Here is a 16,837-nt window from a genome sequence, read left to right as displayed (position 1 = left end):
CAATACTCAGAGTTCTGTGCCCCTGACACCACTGAAATATAGATATAAATTGGAAGCGGATTAGTTTTTTGATCTTAATTCAAGTTTTGACAAGATATAGTGAAGCCAGGGGTTGGGCAGAATGCACGTGTGTGTGTGTGTGTGTGTGTGTGTGTGTGTGTGTGTGTATGTGTGTGTGTGTGTGTGTGTGTGTGTATTTGTGAGTGTGTTTGTGTGCAGTCGCATGCTTTTGCACCAGAATATGTATGCATCGTCTAATCTCTCTGTATCTCCTTGTCTCTGCCTCTATCTTTCTGAAGATCGCATTTTATGCATTTAACTGACACTCATCCAGAGCAACTAAAAATGAGAAATATTAGTGTATGTGCCTAGATTTGTTTGTTTCTGTGTGTGTGTGTGTGTGTGTGTGTGTGTGTGTTTGTGTATGTGTTTGTGCGTGCGTGCGTGTGTGTGTGTGTGTGTGTGTGTGTGCATGTGTGTGTGTGTGTGTGTGTCCTATGCATTGAAGCAGGGCATCTGCATTGAAGCAGCCAGAGTGAATGTTTGCCATGTGAGGCATTCCTCCCTGATGGACACATGTAACACAAGAGGCCCCGGGGCCTGTTGAAGCACCCCGTTCTGTTTGAGAGCTGTGCAAACAAATGGCTTTTCTGTGATTGCCGTTTATTTTGGTCTGGCAGGGAGACGCATGTGTGAGAAATGTTTGAAACGAGCAGCTTTCAGAGTTGAAGCCCCGGAGCAGGTGCCCAGTTTTGTTGCTGTATACATGGGAAGGATATCCCGTCTAAAGCAGTCCCTGACACTGGGCATCTACACTGCCTTTGAATGCTTATCCCTTGGTGTCTTTCAAAAACATGGGGAAAAGGTGATGAGCAATTTAGAAAAAAAAAAAAAAAAAAAAAAAACAGCCAACAGAGTAGAAAGAAATTTGTATAAAATAAATAAATACATAAATAAAAGAGCAAGAAAATTACTCAAAAATGAAGAGAAAAAAAGTTCTTTTTTACTTTTTTAGCCTTTAACTTTTTTCTTTTTAAACCTTTTTAAACCAAAAAACAAATTAATATGTACTAATATGTAATATCCATATTTACCTTTCTAACCAAAACTTAAGGTTGAGGGAACATACTGTGTAGTACTGTGTGTTCTGTGGAATATTAACATATAATAGGGCCATACAGTATTGAAAAAAGCTGCCAATGAGTGCTGAGATAGGCTCCAGCACCCTGCAGGATAAATGGCTCGGAAAATCAATGAATGAGTATTGATTAAAAAAAAAGACTTTTTCAAAATATTATGATTAAATGATTTATGTTAAATGTGGACAGTTTTTCCAACATAACATAACATTATTTCCAGGTTAAGTGTTAGAATATGTAGGTGCTCAGAACAGTGAGAGAACAGTGAAGTGTTGAGCTGATCAACACATCATGATCAGATTAAATGAAAAGAAAAATGTGCAACTTCTGCCTGTATTCATGATATTTTGTCAAAAGAAAGCTGTAGCCAAACTATGAAGACTGACCTTTCAGTAATGAAAAATTGCCAGTACTAGTTGCCAGTCTTTATGTGTGTAGATTCATATGTTTTAATATGATTATTCTTTAAATTCTTCCTTGGTTTTAATATGATAATAGTAATAATAATACATTTTTAAAATAATAATAATAATAATAATAATATTCTTCTTCTTTCTCCCCTTTTCTCCATTATAGTTTATAACAGAATCAGAATCAGAAATTCTTAATTGATCCCCAAGGGGAAATTGGTTGCTAAAATTATCAAGAGAAAAATATATTATAAGCATAAGTGAAATTATAAGAAATAGAAAATATTGAAAGAAGAAATGTAAAAATATGTGCATTAGAAATTTGTGAGAAAAAAAAGTATGTGCACTATAGAAAATATTGCATTATTAGTGCATTATTATATGTGCATTAATCCTACTGGTGCATTAAACCTAGTTGTAAAAAAGTTTGTGCATTATGTGTAAATATGTGCATTAATCCTGCAAAAATATTACAATAAGAAATAGAGAAAATAAAAATTGAGCATATGTAAAAGATACACCTATATACATCATATATAAACAGGGGTATCATATTGTTCAATTATTGTTATGTCCTACAGGTATTATTTAAATTATTGCACAGTTGAATAGTTAAAAGAACATAAACAGTTTGCAGACTGCTCGCGTGCCTGGAGGTTTCCATATGTGGTACTTTGTTGCCCAGAAAGTTGCCTGTAAGGCAGCGCTCCCTAATCCTCATCTTAACCAAGGCCCTAACCACAGCCAAAGCCTGGGAGGCAGTCAGCAGCTGTGGGGAAAAAAATGCAGAAAGCTGCAGTATCCGGGCTCCTTTCCTGCCCCTTGTCTTCTTTTGACCACCATTCATAATGTAACTTTAACAGGTTGTTTTTAGAAATGTGTCCATGAAATGTGTCCACTACTTTGCACCATGCAAAGCCATGGTGTAAAATAAATTTACCTTAACTGCTGTGGACATCACAGCAGTTAATGTAAAAAAATGGTTATTACTGAACACTTATAAAGCAGAGGGATGCAAAATAGTAAAATGACAGAGTGCTGTTGTACCAAATATCAGCACTCATGGAATGCCGCTTGTCCAATCAAATCATTTGGTTGGATCTAACTGTTGCATAACACTTAATACAGCTTAAGTGTTAGCATGGAGCACCAAAGCCAGTGATCTACCAGGGATACATAGATGGTTTTGGCATTAATATTGGTGAACACCATCAGTTAACATTGATTGGTCATTGGTGTTATTTTATTGTATGTACCTGGGGTGTCCTGGAAAACAACTCCTGAGCTCTCTGTATTCCTTTGAACTACAGTATATGTTGTGACACCTGCTTTTCTCTTGCACTTTTTTCTTGATCCTGACCCCCTCCTCATTTAGAACTGTGCCAGTTCCCGACCGTCCAGCTCAGTTACCAGCTCTCGTCCTGCCAGCTCCCCGCTGTCGGGGGCCCCAGGACCGCAGACACCCAGCCAGGAGGAGGAGGCCATGCCTGCCAACCCTTACCCCACTGCCACAGCCATGGGAGAGGAAGAAGAGAAGGCCATTGGTGAGTCATCAGACTAATACTGCAGATATAGTAGCTTAATTTACTGCTGGTTCAGTCATTTGCTGACAGAGTGTTTTCTCTCAATTTTATCACATGGCTGATGTACCTTTTGTAGATGGCTAAAGTTATTTTAATTTTTATTTAGATAGATAAATAGATAAAGCCTTTGCAATGGTAGCACATCTCTATTAATAAATTCAAGGACAAATACTCACACTTTTATTCTTTATTTTTTATTTATTTAATCTTGTAATCTGTGGATACTGTTGAAAGCTGTGAATTTCCTTCGGGATGAATAAAGTATCTATCTATCTGTCTATCTATCTATCTATCTATCTATTTCACATATTTAATGTGGCTCACATCACACAAATCACGCTGACGCGTTTTGGAATCAGCCTTCATCAGAGCGTATGATACGCTCTGATGAAGGCTGATTTATTAACAGAGATGTGCTACCATTGCAAAGGAATTGCAAACTTTTTCAATTCATATGAAGACTTTTGGTTTAGCACTCTCATCTGAAGAGTCTTTTTGTTGAAGCGCAGCCTTTCTTTGTAATCAGATAACAATCTTTCTTCATACCTGTGGAACTACATTTTAAATTCCAGGCAAGATCTGGAGGTTACTAAAGTTACAAAATAAGTGATTCTGTATTACACACAATTCATAAAAAATTAAATAAAAAATCTTGCGGTGTCACTCAGTACAAGCATGCTTCAATAACGTGTTGGAACGAGCGGATACAGCAGATGTATATGGTATTGTCATGCTGTATGGAAACACTTTTTTCTAACTTTGGGCTACTTAAGGGTAGGACAGGACAGATTGGTCCTGTCTGGTACACAGGAACGTGTGCATGTTTAAGTCGATCAATCAGAATTATAAACAGAATTGGAGGTGAGAAAAATAAATAATACAAGTTGCATCATGCCGACTTTATTTGTTTTCTCATCTGTTTGCTTTTCTATCTGCAAAATTATACAGCTGTATGACATTATACACCTGTATGACACACATGCCTATCACATGTTCCCAGAACCCTAAATGATGTCTTGTATCCTTAGTTTGATCAGCAGCTAAGCAACAAACAACTTAGAAAGAAGTGAGAAAAGCCAGCTCACTGTCATTCCAAGGGTGTCAATTACCAAAGCTTTGTCCTGCCCTTCTGCATCTGATCCCAACAACAAAGCATATGAGACCAACACATAAGGGTCCCATTAGAAGCCAGTGCCACCCTTTGGCATCAGTATGAGACGCGGGGATTGGTGACATAGTTTAAAGATGGAGAAAGTCGTGTTAGGGAGGTGGTTGGGGTGATTGGTGAGCATGTAAGGCAGAGGACCTTAAAGCAGGAGATGTAGATTGGATTCCCGTTTTCAGCGCGGGATCGCACAGCGTCTCAACCTTACCCAAGTGTTTTTTGTTGCTTAAACCTAACCATGCACTGCAAAAATGCAAAATCTTACCAAGATTTTTTGTCTTATTTCAAGTCAAAAATGTCTTATTTCTAGTCAAAATATCTAATAACACTTAAAATAAGACATGATCAGCTCAGAAGTAAATTGTTTTTAGACAATTTTCACTTGTTTCAAGTGAAAATTCACTTGAAACAAGTGAAAATTTGCTTGCTTCATTGGCAAAATTTGCCAGTGGAAAAAGTGAAAATTCACTTGAAATAAGTGAAAATTAGCTAGAAACAAGAAACAAATTTTGCCAATGAAACAAGCAAATTTTCACTTGTTTCAAGCAAATTTTCTCTTGAAACAAGAGACAATTGTCTAAAAACAAGTTACTTCTGAGGTGATCATGTGTTATTTTAAGTTTAATGAGATATTTTGACTAGGAATAAGACATTTTTGACTTGAAATAAGACAAATAATCTTGGTAAGATTTTGAGTTTTTGCAGTGTGTGACACTGAGATGTGGTAAAAGCAAGAAATCCCGGCGCGTCACATCCTGATGTGTAGGTATTAGACACAGAAGGATGTGATGTCGGTATTTGACGTCCTCAGAATGAGAATGCATTGGAAAAGTAAGTACTTGTTTGCATTTCTGATGCTATATAACCATCAAATCCTAGCTGATAAATGAGTAAAATGATTAACAAACTATCAAAATGATGGCTGCTACATTTTCTGTCAATCTAATAATCATTGTACCATCTTGGACTATAAGAGCACAGACAAAAAGAGTTAAAGCCGCCAGCTTCACAAGCTCACCTCTCAGATGCCACCTCGAGTCATGTGGAACACAGTCGCGCCAGCCTCCTCTCCGTCAGCCTTAAAAGCACAACCCATCCGCCAGCACTCAAAAAGGTCATCCATTGTATGATGTATAAATATATATATAATTTTTTATTATAATGAAAGATGACATCTAAAAAAGTAAGAATAACTGAGATGTGTTGAGGGCCATGTACCATTTTTTTCTCTTCATGTGCCTTTTCTTTGGAGGAGGGCAGCACCTGTAGCCTTGTCTTTGGAAAATTTCATTTTCGAAGTGGCAGTTTTGCCTTTGAAGGATTCTGATTGTCATTGATGTGGCTGAATGCTTAAGATTAAGCTAAGCCTTTTCAGTTGCGACCTTCAGTGGAACTTAATCAGTGTAGAGCGCGCGCGTGTGTGTGAGTGTGTGCACATGTGTAGTGGTGTTGGGGCGGGGGGGTTGGCTAATTCAGCCAAACATCTGTGATGCCCACTTGCCCACTTGATAACCCCAGTCCCAATGGCATCCTCACTGTCACTCACTTAACTTCCAGCATGCACGCCACATTTCAGTATAGACACTTACCTGAAATATCCCTCATCTATGCACATTGTATACATCGATGCACACTGGTTTTATTGGTTTTTTTGCACATTGTTTTTTTGCACATTGGTACTTAGATCTTTAGATCTCCAGGGTCATCTTTTATTCTTTATTTTTGATTTACTTATTCTTTATTTTTGATTTACTTAATCTTGTACTCTGTGGATACTGCTGAAAACTGTGAATTTCCTTCGGGATGAATAAAGTATCTATCTATCTATCTATCTATCTATCATATACTTATTTTTGGGTCATTTCTTTTCTTTTCTTTTTTGTCTTTTAAGAGCTGATGTATCTTGTTTTTTTTTTTGTTTTTTTTTTATCATTTTTTTTAAGTCTGCACAAATTGCATGCCCTCTTCCTGCTTTTATAATCACACTTTTTTTTTGTATTTTTTTGTTTATACTTTACATCAGTTTTTTTCATCTTTTTCATTTTTCATGCCGTTTTTTGCTCTTTCTTTACCTGCCTTTTTGTAAAGCTTTTGTTTCAGTTCTGTTTAGGGAAGTGCTATACAAATTAATTATTCTTAAGTTTAGTGTATTCTATCAGTGTTTTATGTTGTCACCTTGCCTTTATGTTTTATTGTGGCAAACATTTATGAAACTGAGCTACAAGTAAATACATCTGTCACGTATAAAACCCCTGCACAGCTTTGTCAGTCTGTTTAGAAAGATCCAGCTAGTGCATTTGATTTAAAAACACCTATCCTGATTTGTTTTGATTTGTGTTTTTCTCTTCATTGGCAAATCTGTAAAGCATTACACTGTGAAACAGAGAGTGGAGTGGCTGGCCTGCTGAGTGAAGTCAGACATCAGAAATCTCCTGCTCAGCTCTAACACTAACCAGACACGCTGGCTTCAATCTAGCTATCTGACCCATGCTGCACAGAGCAGAGTTAAGAGTCATTTGCCTGTGGAAAAGATTGGAGACAAAAGTTGCTGGGAAAGAAAGAAAGAAAGAGGAGAGAGAGAGAGAGAGAGAGAGAGAGAGAGAGAGAGAGAGAGAGAGAGAGAGAGGCAGGCTGATTTTTGGTTTCATTGTTTAATTTAGAGTTAGTTTCAGCGTCACTCTTTTTTTACTACCCAGTGGATGCAGTACATTTGAGGAAAAGAAGAAGAAGAAGGAGAAAAAAATCCAACCTTGTGCATGGGAGGCATGTTATCCCAAAAGAGCGACACCAAAACAATGTGACAATCATTGTGACAAACGATGAAACAAATGGCTGGGGCCCTTAACAACTTCATTGGCCAAAATTGTGATTTTCAAAATATTTTTTTTTAAAGAAATAAAGGCACATTTAGCTTACAGGGTTAGGGTTAACAGGGTTAACAATGCGTGGAAGGCTTGTGGATTATTACCTCTCGTTTTTCACAATTAAACTGATTGGCTCTCAAGTTTGCTTTTGTGTGGACCATGACTTACAGGACCATCCCATTGATTTTGCATGTTTAGCGTATTGTCTAAAAATATATATATTCTTCACATTTCTGCTAAACTTGTCCTAAAGCAAGCAATCATATTTTAGAACTCCAGTATCATTTTCCTCCCTTTTATCCAGTTTCCATTCATTCCACTATGATATGAAAATGAACTTTCAGAGATGTCAGTCTTAACAGCAGTATCCCATCACTGTAATAAAGTCATCCCCTTCCTAAAAGCAGCAGCACTGTTGTGTGTTGGTGACTTGAAATTGCATGTAATGATATAGTCTCTCCTCCAGAAATGTTTGCTTTTCACAGCCAATTATCAGTCCTGTGGTTTATGAATGTTGATGACTTTGCTAGCCACAGAAACAGAACATGGAGATTTTATGTTGTGAAGTAGCCCCATATTATTGTTACTATTTAAAACCCATTGCTTAAAACCCAAAGACCCATTGTGAGACCGCTCTAAAGTGTGATTGTAAAGCATTTCAGGTTATACAGTTGTATGAAATATGAAGTAGAATAATTAAACATTATATAACACATCTCCAACTGGTAAATACTGTGTAGGTCATGGTTTATGACTTGTCCAATAATGATATTCACAATTGAGCAGTACACTTGCTGTGTGATATTGCTCCTTGTTGCCGCTCTGTGCACCTCTCACTTGGCGGCCTGTGATTTACAGCATTTTCCTTTGCAGGTGATTTGCATGGAAGCCGACGCTATCGCCGTCTCTTTCATCCGCTGAGAGCTTCAGTAGTTAAATCAGTCTTTACGTCACCTTTCCATGACTGAACCTCCGGCCTCCGGCATGACCAGGCAAATCAAACTCACTGGCAAAAATATTTTTTTCTGACGAAGCGCAAATGTAGAAATAATTGATTGTTAGATGATATTATTCAGCTCATTTGCTGCCCCCCTCCCCTCATTTGCTCCTGACTCAATGCTGCGGCATGTAAATGTGATCAGCTCTGTATGATTGAGTGCTGGGACGAGCTCGGCAGATGAGCTCTCGTACAGTACAAACTACTACTGTATGCATATTATTATGCACGCATACACACATGCATGCTGGCTCAGTGCACTGTAACTAATCATCCTGACGAGCCCCACTCCCCTGACTATAATCCAACGCTACATGAGCGATGATTGAATATTTGTTTTTAATACAGGGCTATTTTTTAAAACCGTCTGTGATGCTGTATGGGAGGGGTGAGGCACAGCTGAGATGGGGAGCTGGTGTATTTGATGGTATGTGTGTGTGTGTATGTGTGAGATTTATAAGAGTATTATGAGATATATATATATATATATATATAGATAGATAGATAGATAGATAGATAGATATAGATAGGTATAGATATTAAATATAGAACATCTCTGCCCTTGTATATTTAGTAATTAATTAAGTATGCTTTTAGGATTGTTTTTAATCAGCATGTCATTGTGGTGTGAAACTCTTGGTGACGGGCGGCTGTACACACAATACCATACAGTACACTAGCCTTCCCTCCACGCAGCACAAAGCGCAACAAACCAACAGATGGGCCCCACTCTTCCCCACAATAACCACCACATCTCCTAACTGATAGTGGTATCTTGTGTGTACCAAGGTCAACAGGGGTGGTGGGAGGTGGAGTGGGGGTGGGTTTGCATGTAGTCCTATTTTTGATACCTTTATGCCTTTTCCCACTCTGTGTTTACTCAGGAACAAAAGGTCGAGGCAGGCAGTGGCTTATGTTGAGGGCACATTTGGGGGGGGGGGCAAAGGTATAGGCACTGGATGCTGCAAGGAGAAGAGAAGGACGTGTGCATATGAAGGAATAAAAGCAGAGCTGGGGGTAGTAGGGAAGAGTGGAAAATTTGAATTGAAAGTGGAAGGGTTGTGTGGGTGTTTGTGGATGTGCATGAGTGTTGCATTCCTGATGAAATGGGCCCACACAATGGCTGAGCTGAAGGTTGCAAGCCCTGTTAAGCGGGAATAATGCGCCAGGTCGCCAATGTTGCTCCATGCTGTGTCTATGCTTTGTTAAAGGCCCCCTCTCAAAGAACAAAGACGAGACACACGTTATCTTTGTTATCATCGATGGGCTGAATTCAAACAACCACTTAGTGCTCCAGTGGAGTTTAGTTTGCCTCATAATGTTCTGTGTTTGACTGTTTGCGTTCCAGTGACAACATGTCTTGCTGTTTCATCTCCAATTAATGACAGCACAGTATTTGATAATGTGATGGTCATAACTTTTTGCCTCAACGTCTCTGTAGAACTGGAAAGTCCTTTAATATTCTTAGAAGTGAAGGTCATAGCCATGCTCAGGAGCCATGCTTTGGTCTATGCTCAGTTGGATACTGGCTGGAAAATGCTAACTGTTAGCCTCCTGCCACTGAGGTAGACTTCCACCAGCTAACAAGGTTTAACATCACTGTTGCTTTCTAAAACAATGGCTTACTTTTTTATAACTGTATTTTTCCTGTTATCAACATCCAGAAAATCCGGTTACTTCTGCACTTCCTGTGTCACTCCACACCTGAAGAACAGCAGCCACAATAGAGACGGAACTAGGTTGCTATAGTTTGCTATAATTTCTTTTCCTCATTAAAAGCATGTTGGAGAACAAAAATAATAACTTACCCCGCAGTACTACAAGGCAGCTGGCAAGAAATGTTGTGCCTCGCTTCTTCTTTTCCTCAGCTCCCCTCTATCACACGTTTCACATACCTTTCAGGCATTTGCTAGACACCTACAAGTTTAGACCACACAAGAAAATATTGATAATTTTAATTGCATTCATTTTTTTAAACAGTCACCTTTTTTCCACCATTTCTGCCTGTAAAATTTCCGCAGCATGTCATCAGTGTCAAACTTTGTTTATTTAACAGTATGACCGGATTAAGGTGGTTACTTGGAAGAATATTAGCTGGGGTCCACCTGAATAGCAGGAGGCTAACAGTTAGCATTTGGAGCATTTGGAGAGGAAGATAGCACCACTAGTGTCCTACAGAACAGCTGGGAGGGGGGGAAATAATAACTGATTATTCAAAACATGAGAGCTATCCCTTAAATAAAATAGCACTAAAGTTTCAACTGACAAACCAAAATCATGCAGTGCCAGCAATCCCAAAGATTGTTCCCCATTTACTAATTCCACCCTAGTAAAGCTTGCATTGCTCTTACCTAACCAGGAACCATATGCCTGCATTCTGCTGACATCTGACACCCCTTCCCTTTCCTCTTCTCTTGACATGTGTTCCTCAGCATCCCTCGCAATTAGGGGCCTTCTAGATAAAGTGGTGTGGCGGTGTATTGCATGCATCTCCTGCAGATTACACACAGACCCCTCACTGACACTGTCATAAGGTCAAATCCCCCCTACAGCCCCCCCACCCCTAGTCCCACCGCTACACCGAGTGCTTGTCATGCACGTTTAGCCAGATTCACTGACACGCCACAGGAACCTCCAGAAGAAGAAAGAAACGTTCCCTTATGCAATGACAGCATTTTTTCAGGTTTGTCCCACTGTGTGGTGCTCAGTGTTTGGTCCCGATCCTCAAACGCTAGAAAGGCCACAGGGGTTTGAGGGTGCAATAGAGGGCCAACAAGCTGGCAGCTGAAGGGGGAAAACATAAATATATCAACTATTTTTGGCAGCAATTTTGCTAATTTGACATACATCCCGTAAAATTGTAAATACTCGTGCTGACAGCAAATGGGAATAATTTTTCACTTTGTCACTGAGCCTTGAACATCTTATTTTCCAGCAACAAAATGAGCAAAAAACACAACAGTGCAGTGCAGGAATAAAGCTTCTTTCAGCATCACAATCATTGTCCTAAACTAATCCTCAACCTAATCCTAAGATTCACTAGCTAGCTTTCAAAGTTACAATCACAGTGATCACAGTGTTGCACATTTGGGTTTAGTTAACAATAACGTTGAATCAGTCTCTTTCTAGCTAGGTCTTTTCTGCTGACATTAATTAGCAACTGCAGGAAATCTGGAAATTAATGTAAAACAAATTCAGAAGTACAGATTAAAAAAATGTTTTACTTAATTCAGCCACTTTGTGAAAGATGCTACTCTTACATTTAGAAAAACCACAGTATTCAGCGAGTGATCTCAAGTATTTAGATTAAGTTGTTGACTTTGAGTAATGTAACAGAATACATTACAGATTTCATTTTGGAGCATGTATTCAGTAATCTGTAATCAACCACATATTAAAAGTAAGCCTCCCAAACCTGTCACTGCTTATTATTTGAAGCCTGGTGTGAATCCTCTAGCTGTTAATCATAAGTTATCACAAAGAAGTGCTCTTTGGAGATTGGGGGTACATAATCAGTGTCCAAAAAGAAAAGAATCTAAGACACACTCTCATAAGTGAAAAAGATAAAAAGCCTTTATTAAAATGACTAATGCAAAAAAAAAAGAAAAAGAAAAAAAAAACAATCAAACAAAACAAACAAACAAACAAAAAAAAACAAAAACATGAGAACAAAGAGTTGCAGTTACGGTTAGTGCATTAGAACTGCCATCAAATTTGAGCAGTAAATAGCAACTGCAGTCTTCTCTGTTCACTTGTCTGTTGCCAGCCTTGGCCAGGCTCCCCTTTTTCCTTGGACTTGAGTCTTTACTGGACAGAGAGAATTTCAGGGTTTCTATATCTGCTTTCGAAAAGTGTGACATCGAAAACAGAGCAGGGAACAGAATGTGGAGGTCCCAGGTAATGTCATGCTATTGGAGAGACTTGGATCCATCATTGTGACAATAACATTGTTCTGTTGAAATTTGAGAGACCAATGAGAGGACAGTGGGCCGGTCTTATTAGCTCCTTTCCTTTTTCCACAGTAATCTGGAACCTTCTCCCAGTCCTTTTAGACTGTACAGAAGAGAGAGCCAGGGAATGAGGTCAGCATGCTGCCACTTTAGGACACTGAACCCCCCACCATCACTGGTCTCTGACTCACCAAAGACAACAGATGTCATCAATCTGATGTAGTTTTATCATTTGGACTCCTCAGTAGTGGTAGCTTGTAATGCTGATGATGTAGAATATGCTATTCTCTGTCTCCCATTGCACTCATTGTAACTCGCTCTGGGTTGCACTACCTAAATGGCTTTAATACGATGTAACCAATTCAACTCTGCTGCTCCCACATGTGAGTTCATCATTCCTGCTCAAACCCACAGAAATTGATTTGAAATAATAGTGGAGAACCCACATTTTCCAAATATGCCCTTCTGAATTCTAGGGAAATGTGTATAAAATGATGCACAAAACATATAGACCTGTTGCAGATCAGTTTTTGTTAGATGTGCTGCTGTAGCCATAAAACAATAACATCTTGGCTTTGAATGTTTCACTCAGTGTAAGCATGATGCAGCCTCAGTGAAGCTGCAACCAGCAGGTACGATAGGATAGGATATGTATGTGACATTGTTGTACAATACTTATGGGTCTTTTTTTTTTGTACCTTTTAAGCTACTTAAGTGGAAATTTAAGGAAAACGCAGAATAGAGTCTAGAGTATGGTATCACTTCCTTTGTAAAGGCTTTATTCCAGTGTTTAACCATGTGTACCCCATGTAGAAAAAAATGATAGTACACAAAAATACTGTACATTTCTTAACTAACTTCTCTTTCATACATACATACATCTAATACGTTTGTACTTTGGGGGATATTAGCACAGTTCATTGCACAGAGCTGATTTTCACAGGTTCACAGGCTGATTAATCTACTGGAATTAGGTCACTGTAAAGTGTCACAATTAAAAATATATTTGTGATGTTTCATTGTTCTTTAACTGAAATTTTTAACAGCACAGTTTTACTCTGGCAGTATTGGCTAGCAGAGGTTGGTAATACAGTGAGAGATAACGGACTGTACTTACTGGTAGGACCAAATTAGTACAGAGTATGTGACTGAAGCAAAGATTCTTCAAGTGCACACTGGTGTTACAAAACCGGATTGTGTTTTCAATTAGTACCTTCAAACAGCTGGCCAGTGGTGTCCAGAGACATCAAACATGTTTTAAGAAGAAGAAAAAGAAGACTTTGTTGCTTTGGGGATTGACATCACATTGATAATTACCCCAGCAGAATCACAGATACCGCAGGCGAGTTGTATGTGTGTGTGTAGGAAAGAGAGGTATTTGGCCTCTGAGTGGTGGCTTGTGTTCAACGTCTCGCTGATGCAAAGTGATGTGTACTAATTCTACATCTGCTCAAACCAAACAGGGCAGGAAAGTTCAGCCAAGTCCCCAAAAACCTTAAAAAAGAAGAAAGAAATCACTTCCTCACAACTTGACTTCCTGTGCCCTCTCTATGCAAGAGCAAATTCAGTGCATCTTTCCTGCATCGTTTTTGCGTTTTGGAGTGATTGACAAATAACTGGATGTGACCTTGGGGCTTTCTGGTGTGTGTGTGTGTGTGTGTGTGTGTGTGTGTGTGTGTGTGTGTGTGTTGGTGTTGGTGTTGGCTTGGCTGTTTCGAGGATCCATGGCCCTGAATCGGTCTCTTGTCATGCAGGCTGCCTTTTTGAGGACTTGATTGTAGCCCCGCAGTGTAAATACCTAAACAAACAGGTTGCGGTCAAAATGTGCTATCGGTTTGCCTTGTATTTACATTCCACTCTCTCTCTCCCATTTGGTTTCTCTCTCTGTTGCTCTCTCTCCCATCTGATGTTTTAACTTGTTTCTCTGTAGCATTCTTCCCTCCGCTCTCACTCCTGCTTTCTCTGACACGTTCTCTTTGTATTAACCTCATTCTCTTAGTTCGTGAGTGACGCATGACATTTGTGGCTCAAAGTGTCATGGCTAAACGAGGAACAGCGAAAATGTTTTGTGGAAGGAATTAAGTTTTAAGTTGTCAGTTAAAGCACTTTTCTCTCCCATCTGTCTCTGCTCGTGTGAGAAATCTGTAAAACAGTCTTGGATCATTTTAAACACTTAAAATGCCGACTCCATATTCATCACATTCAATAAAAAAAAAAAGTGAAAGATGAAATATTGGGCCCATTTAGTTCTTCTTAAGCTGCTTTAAGTGCAACTGTTTATGCATATGCACCCAGCCGCTTCAAAGCATGCCGGGCCTCCCGAATTTGTTTTCGCTGGCTGTTCTGCATAACAGCGCCACGCTACCACGCACAACTTTAAGTCTGGCGACGGGAATCTATTCATAATTCAAAGAAACAACAAGGCGCAAGCCACAGTGTTGTCAGATATAACAAATTGAGGGGGGAAAGAGTTGAATTTGTATCTGCTTATGGAGGTTGACTGCATTATACATACTGCAGGCACTGCTGAGTGCGTGGTAATAGGATACATGATGGATAGCCAAGCCGCATGGGCTCCTATTCCTCTGGGTTATTCATCTATTTATTTGCTTATTTATTTATTCCTTCACCCAGAGAGACCCTCACCAACTCAGGATTTGACTAAGGTACAGCAGTGTTTTTCTGCAAGAGGCTGAGTGGTGGCCAGTATGGAAATGGGCTTGAACACTCTGAGGTCTGGTAGTCTTTTGTGGAGCATCTGTCAGGTGTGCTGATGTCTGTTCTGATGATCATTGCTGTTGGTGGATTAGGGAGGCCTGCGGTTTGTTGAATCTTGCTAGTTCATCACTCAGCTGAAACAAAGGGCCAAACCACGAGACATTTTCTCCTTAAGAAATTTTTAGAAACCGCACATGAAACTCATTCAACTCAGACAGAACTATATTGGCTGGACATGCAAACATGTCCAGCCAAGTGTCAGCACAAGTTACAGTTAAACAGTCGTCTCTCATAAAGTCACTGGTATGTACCCAGAGATAGTGTAACTTTAAGACCGGCTCCTGTGGAAGGACATGTACCCCAGAATCTCCTTTTAGGTCTAAAAGCACCTACTCTTATAAATATGAATAATCCGTTTAAAGCAAACTGTGGTCATTTCTGACATGTGTAGTCTGTGTATCCAGAAATTGACACATGAACTTTAAGTAATGCCTTCCAAAATGAATATGTAACATGGATGCACCAAAAGTTTTTTGATGCCTTTATGGTATTTGATATCTCCCCACTCCATAATGGCCAATACTGGCACCAATATGAATATAGAACAAATGCAAGTGCACAACAGGTAAGCCCAGGGTACAGTCTACACAAATGCACCCCCTAGGGCTGATTATTGCACCTCAAGGTATTTATGTGAACCTTTTTCAGAGCCAAAAAGGTCCATACTGTATATGTTCCCATGCAGTAAAAGGTAAATATATGTCCCATTTCCTCTAAAACTTAAGATATAATATCAGGAGACAGCGTTTGTTAGACCAACTACAATGAATGAATTAATAAATAAATAAATGTTTACATAAATATATAACAAATACCTAAATAAATAAATAGGTAAAATGAATAAATAAGTGAAATCTGAGTTTTCGATGGAAACATGGGAAAACCTAGATGATACATCAGCAAGTAAGACACTGCTGAAGTCGCCAAAGCTGTTGTTGAAGCTGTCCATGTAAAGCACAAACGTACAGGTGAATCAAACCATCCAAGAAAATTATTGGACAAGCAAGTTCATATTACCTTGGCTAATGTCACTTTACTTAACCTCCATGAACATGATTTCACCTCTGTTTCTTTTGTTCTTCTGCCTGTCAAACAGATTTTCAGTGGCAATTGTGACCCCACGCTACTTCACATCATCAAACTTAATCTTTTGTCATTGTTTTGACTGATAGACACACAGTGGCAGAAACTACATTTAGTGCATTTAATTCAGATTTTTTTTTTCATTAAAAACTTCTTTCAGAATTTATTAATGACATAGTTATCTCATTAATAAAGAAAAACAGGGAAAGAGTTTATTTATTTATTTATTTATGAAGTGATTGCATATGTCCACTGTCCTTCTGGACTGGATTGATGTGATCTGTCTCAGACAGCTGACGTTAGGCCAAACCTGGCTCCCATGACCCAGAGCTACGAGCCACCGCACCCCTTATCACACAGAGCCATCAGTGAACTGCCCCTCATCTTTAACCCCCCTGCTACTCTCCAATCAGTGGTGTCAGTCAGAGACCTGCATCCCAGTGGGGGAAGTCACCTCCCCTGGGCCACACTGTCCCACAGCCTGTCCGTCAAACTTCCAAAAACTTAAGCAGTCTAAAAGTGTTTCAACAATACACCTTATAATCATGTACTGAAGAGTAAAAATTGAATACATACTTGAAGCTGAACTGTAAAACAACAAGACAGGAGTCTTCCAGCATGTGTCAGTGTTTTTTGGAATACAGTGATGGTATCTCAAAACAAATCATCTGCATAGTTTTAAAGTAATAAACTATAATAATAAACTATAATAAATCAACCTGTAATGTTTTGAAATGAGTGACATTATCTCACCCCATTGATTTTTCACTTGTTTCAAGAGCAAACAGGTTTTACAGTAAAGTACAAGATTAAATCACTTTTTATAATATACTAAGGATTCATATGAATATATATTTTTGATAGTCTC

At 38.9% G+C, this 16,837-nt stretch overlaps 1 protein-coding gene across 1 annotated transcript in view; it reads left to right on the top strand.

Annotated features, from left to right (window-relative positions):
• The window catches only part of LOC115357880 (adhesion G-protein coupled receptor D2), a 96,364-nt gene extending 79,887 nt beyond the window's left edge, over positions 1–16,477 (top strand). The window contains exons 25-26 of the mRNA XM_030049638.1: positions 2,925–3,093; positions 16,263–16,477. Coding sequence (XP_029905498.1) covers positions 2,925–3,093; positions 16,263–16,477 — 384 coding nt within the window. The remainder of the gene's footprint in view (positions 1–2,924; positions 3,094–16,262) is intronic.
• The last annotated feature ends 360 nt before the right edge of the window (positions 16,478–16,837 follow it).

Source organism: Myripristis murdjan, chromosome 4 (assembly GCF_902150065.1).
Source record: "Myripristis murdjan chromosome 4, fMyrMur1.1, whole genome shotgun sequence".
Classification (NCBI taxonomy): Eukaryota; Metazoa; Chordata; class Actinopteri; order Holocentriformes; family Holocentridae; genus Myripristis; species Myripristis murdjan.
Note: the sequence above shows the minus strand (reverse complement) of the source record. Positions and strands in the feature narration are given on the sequence as shown.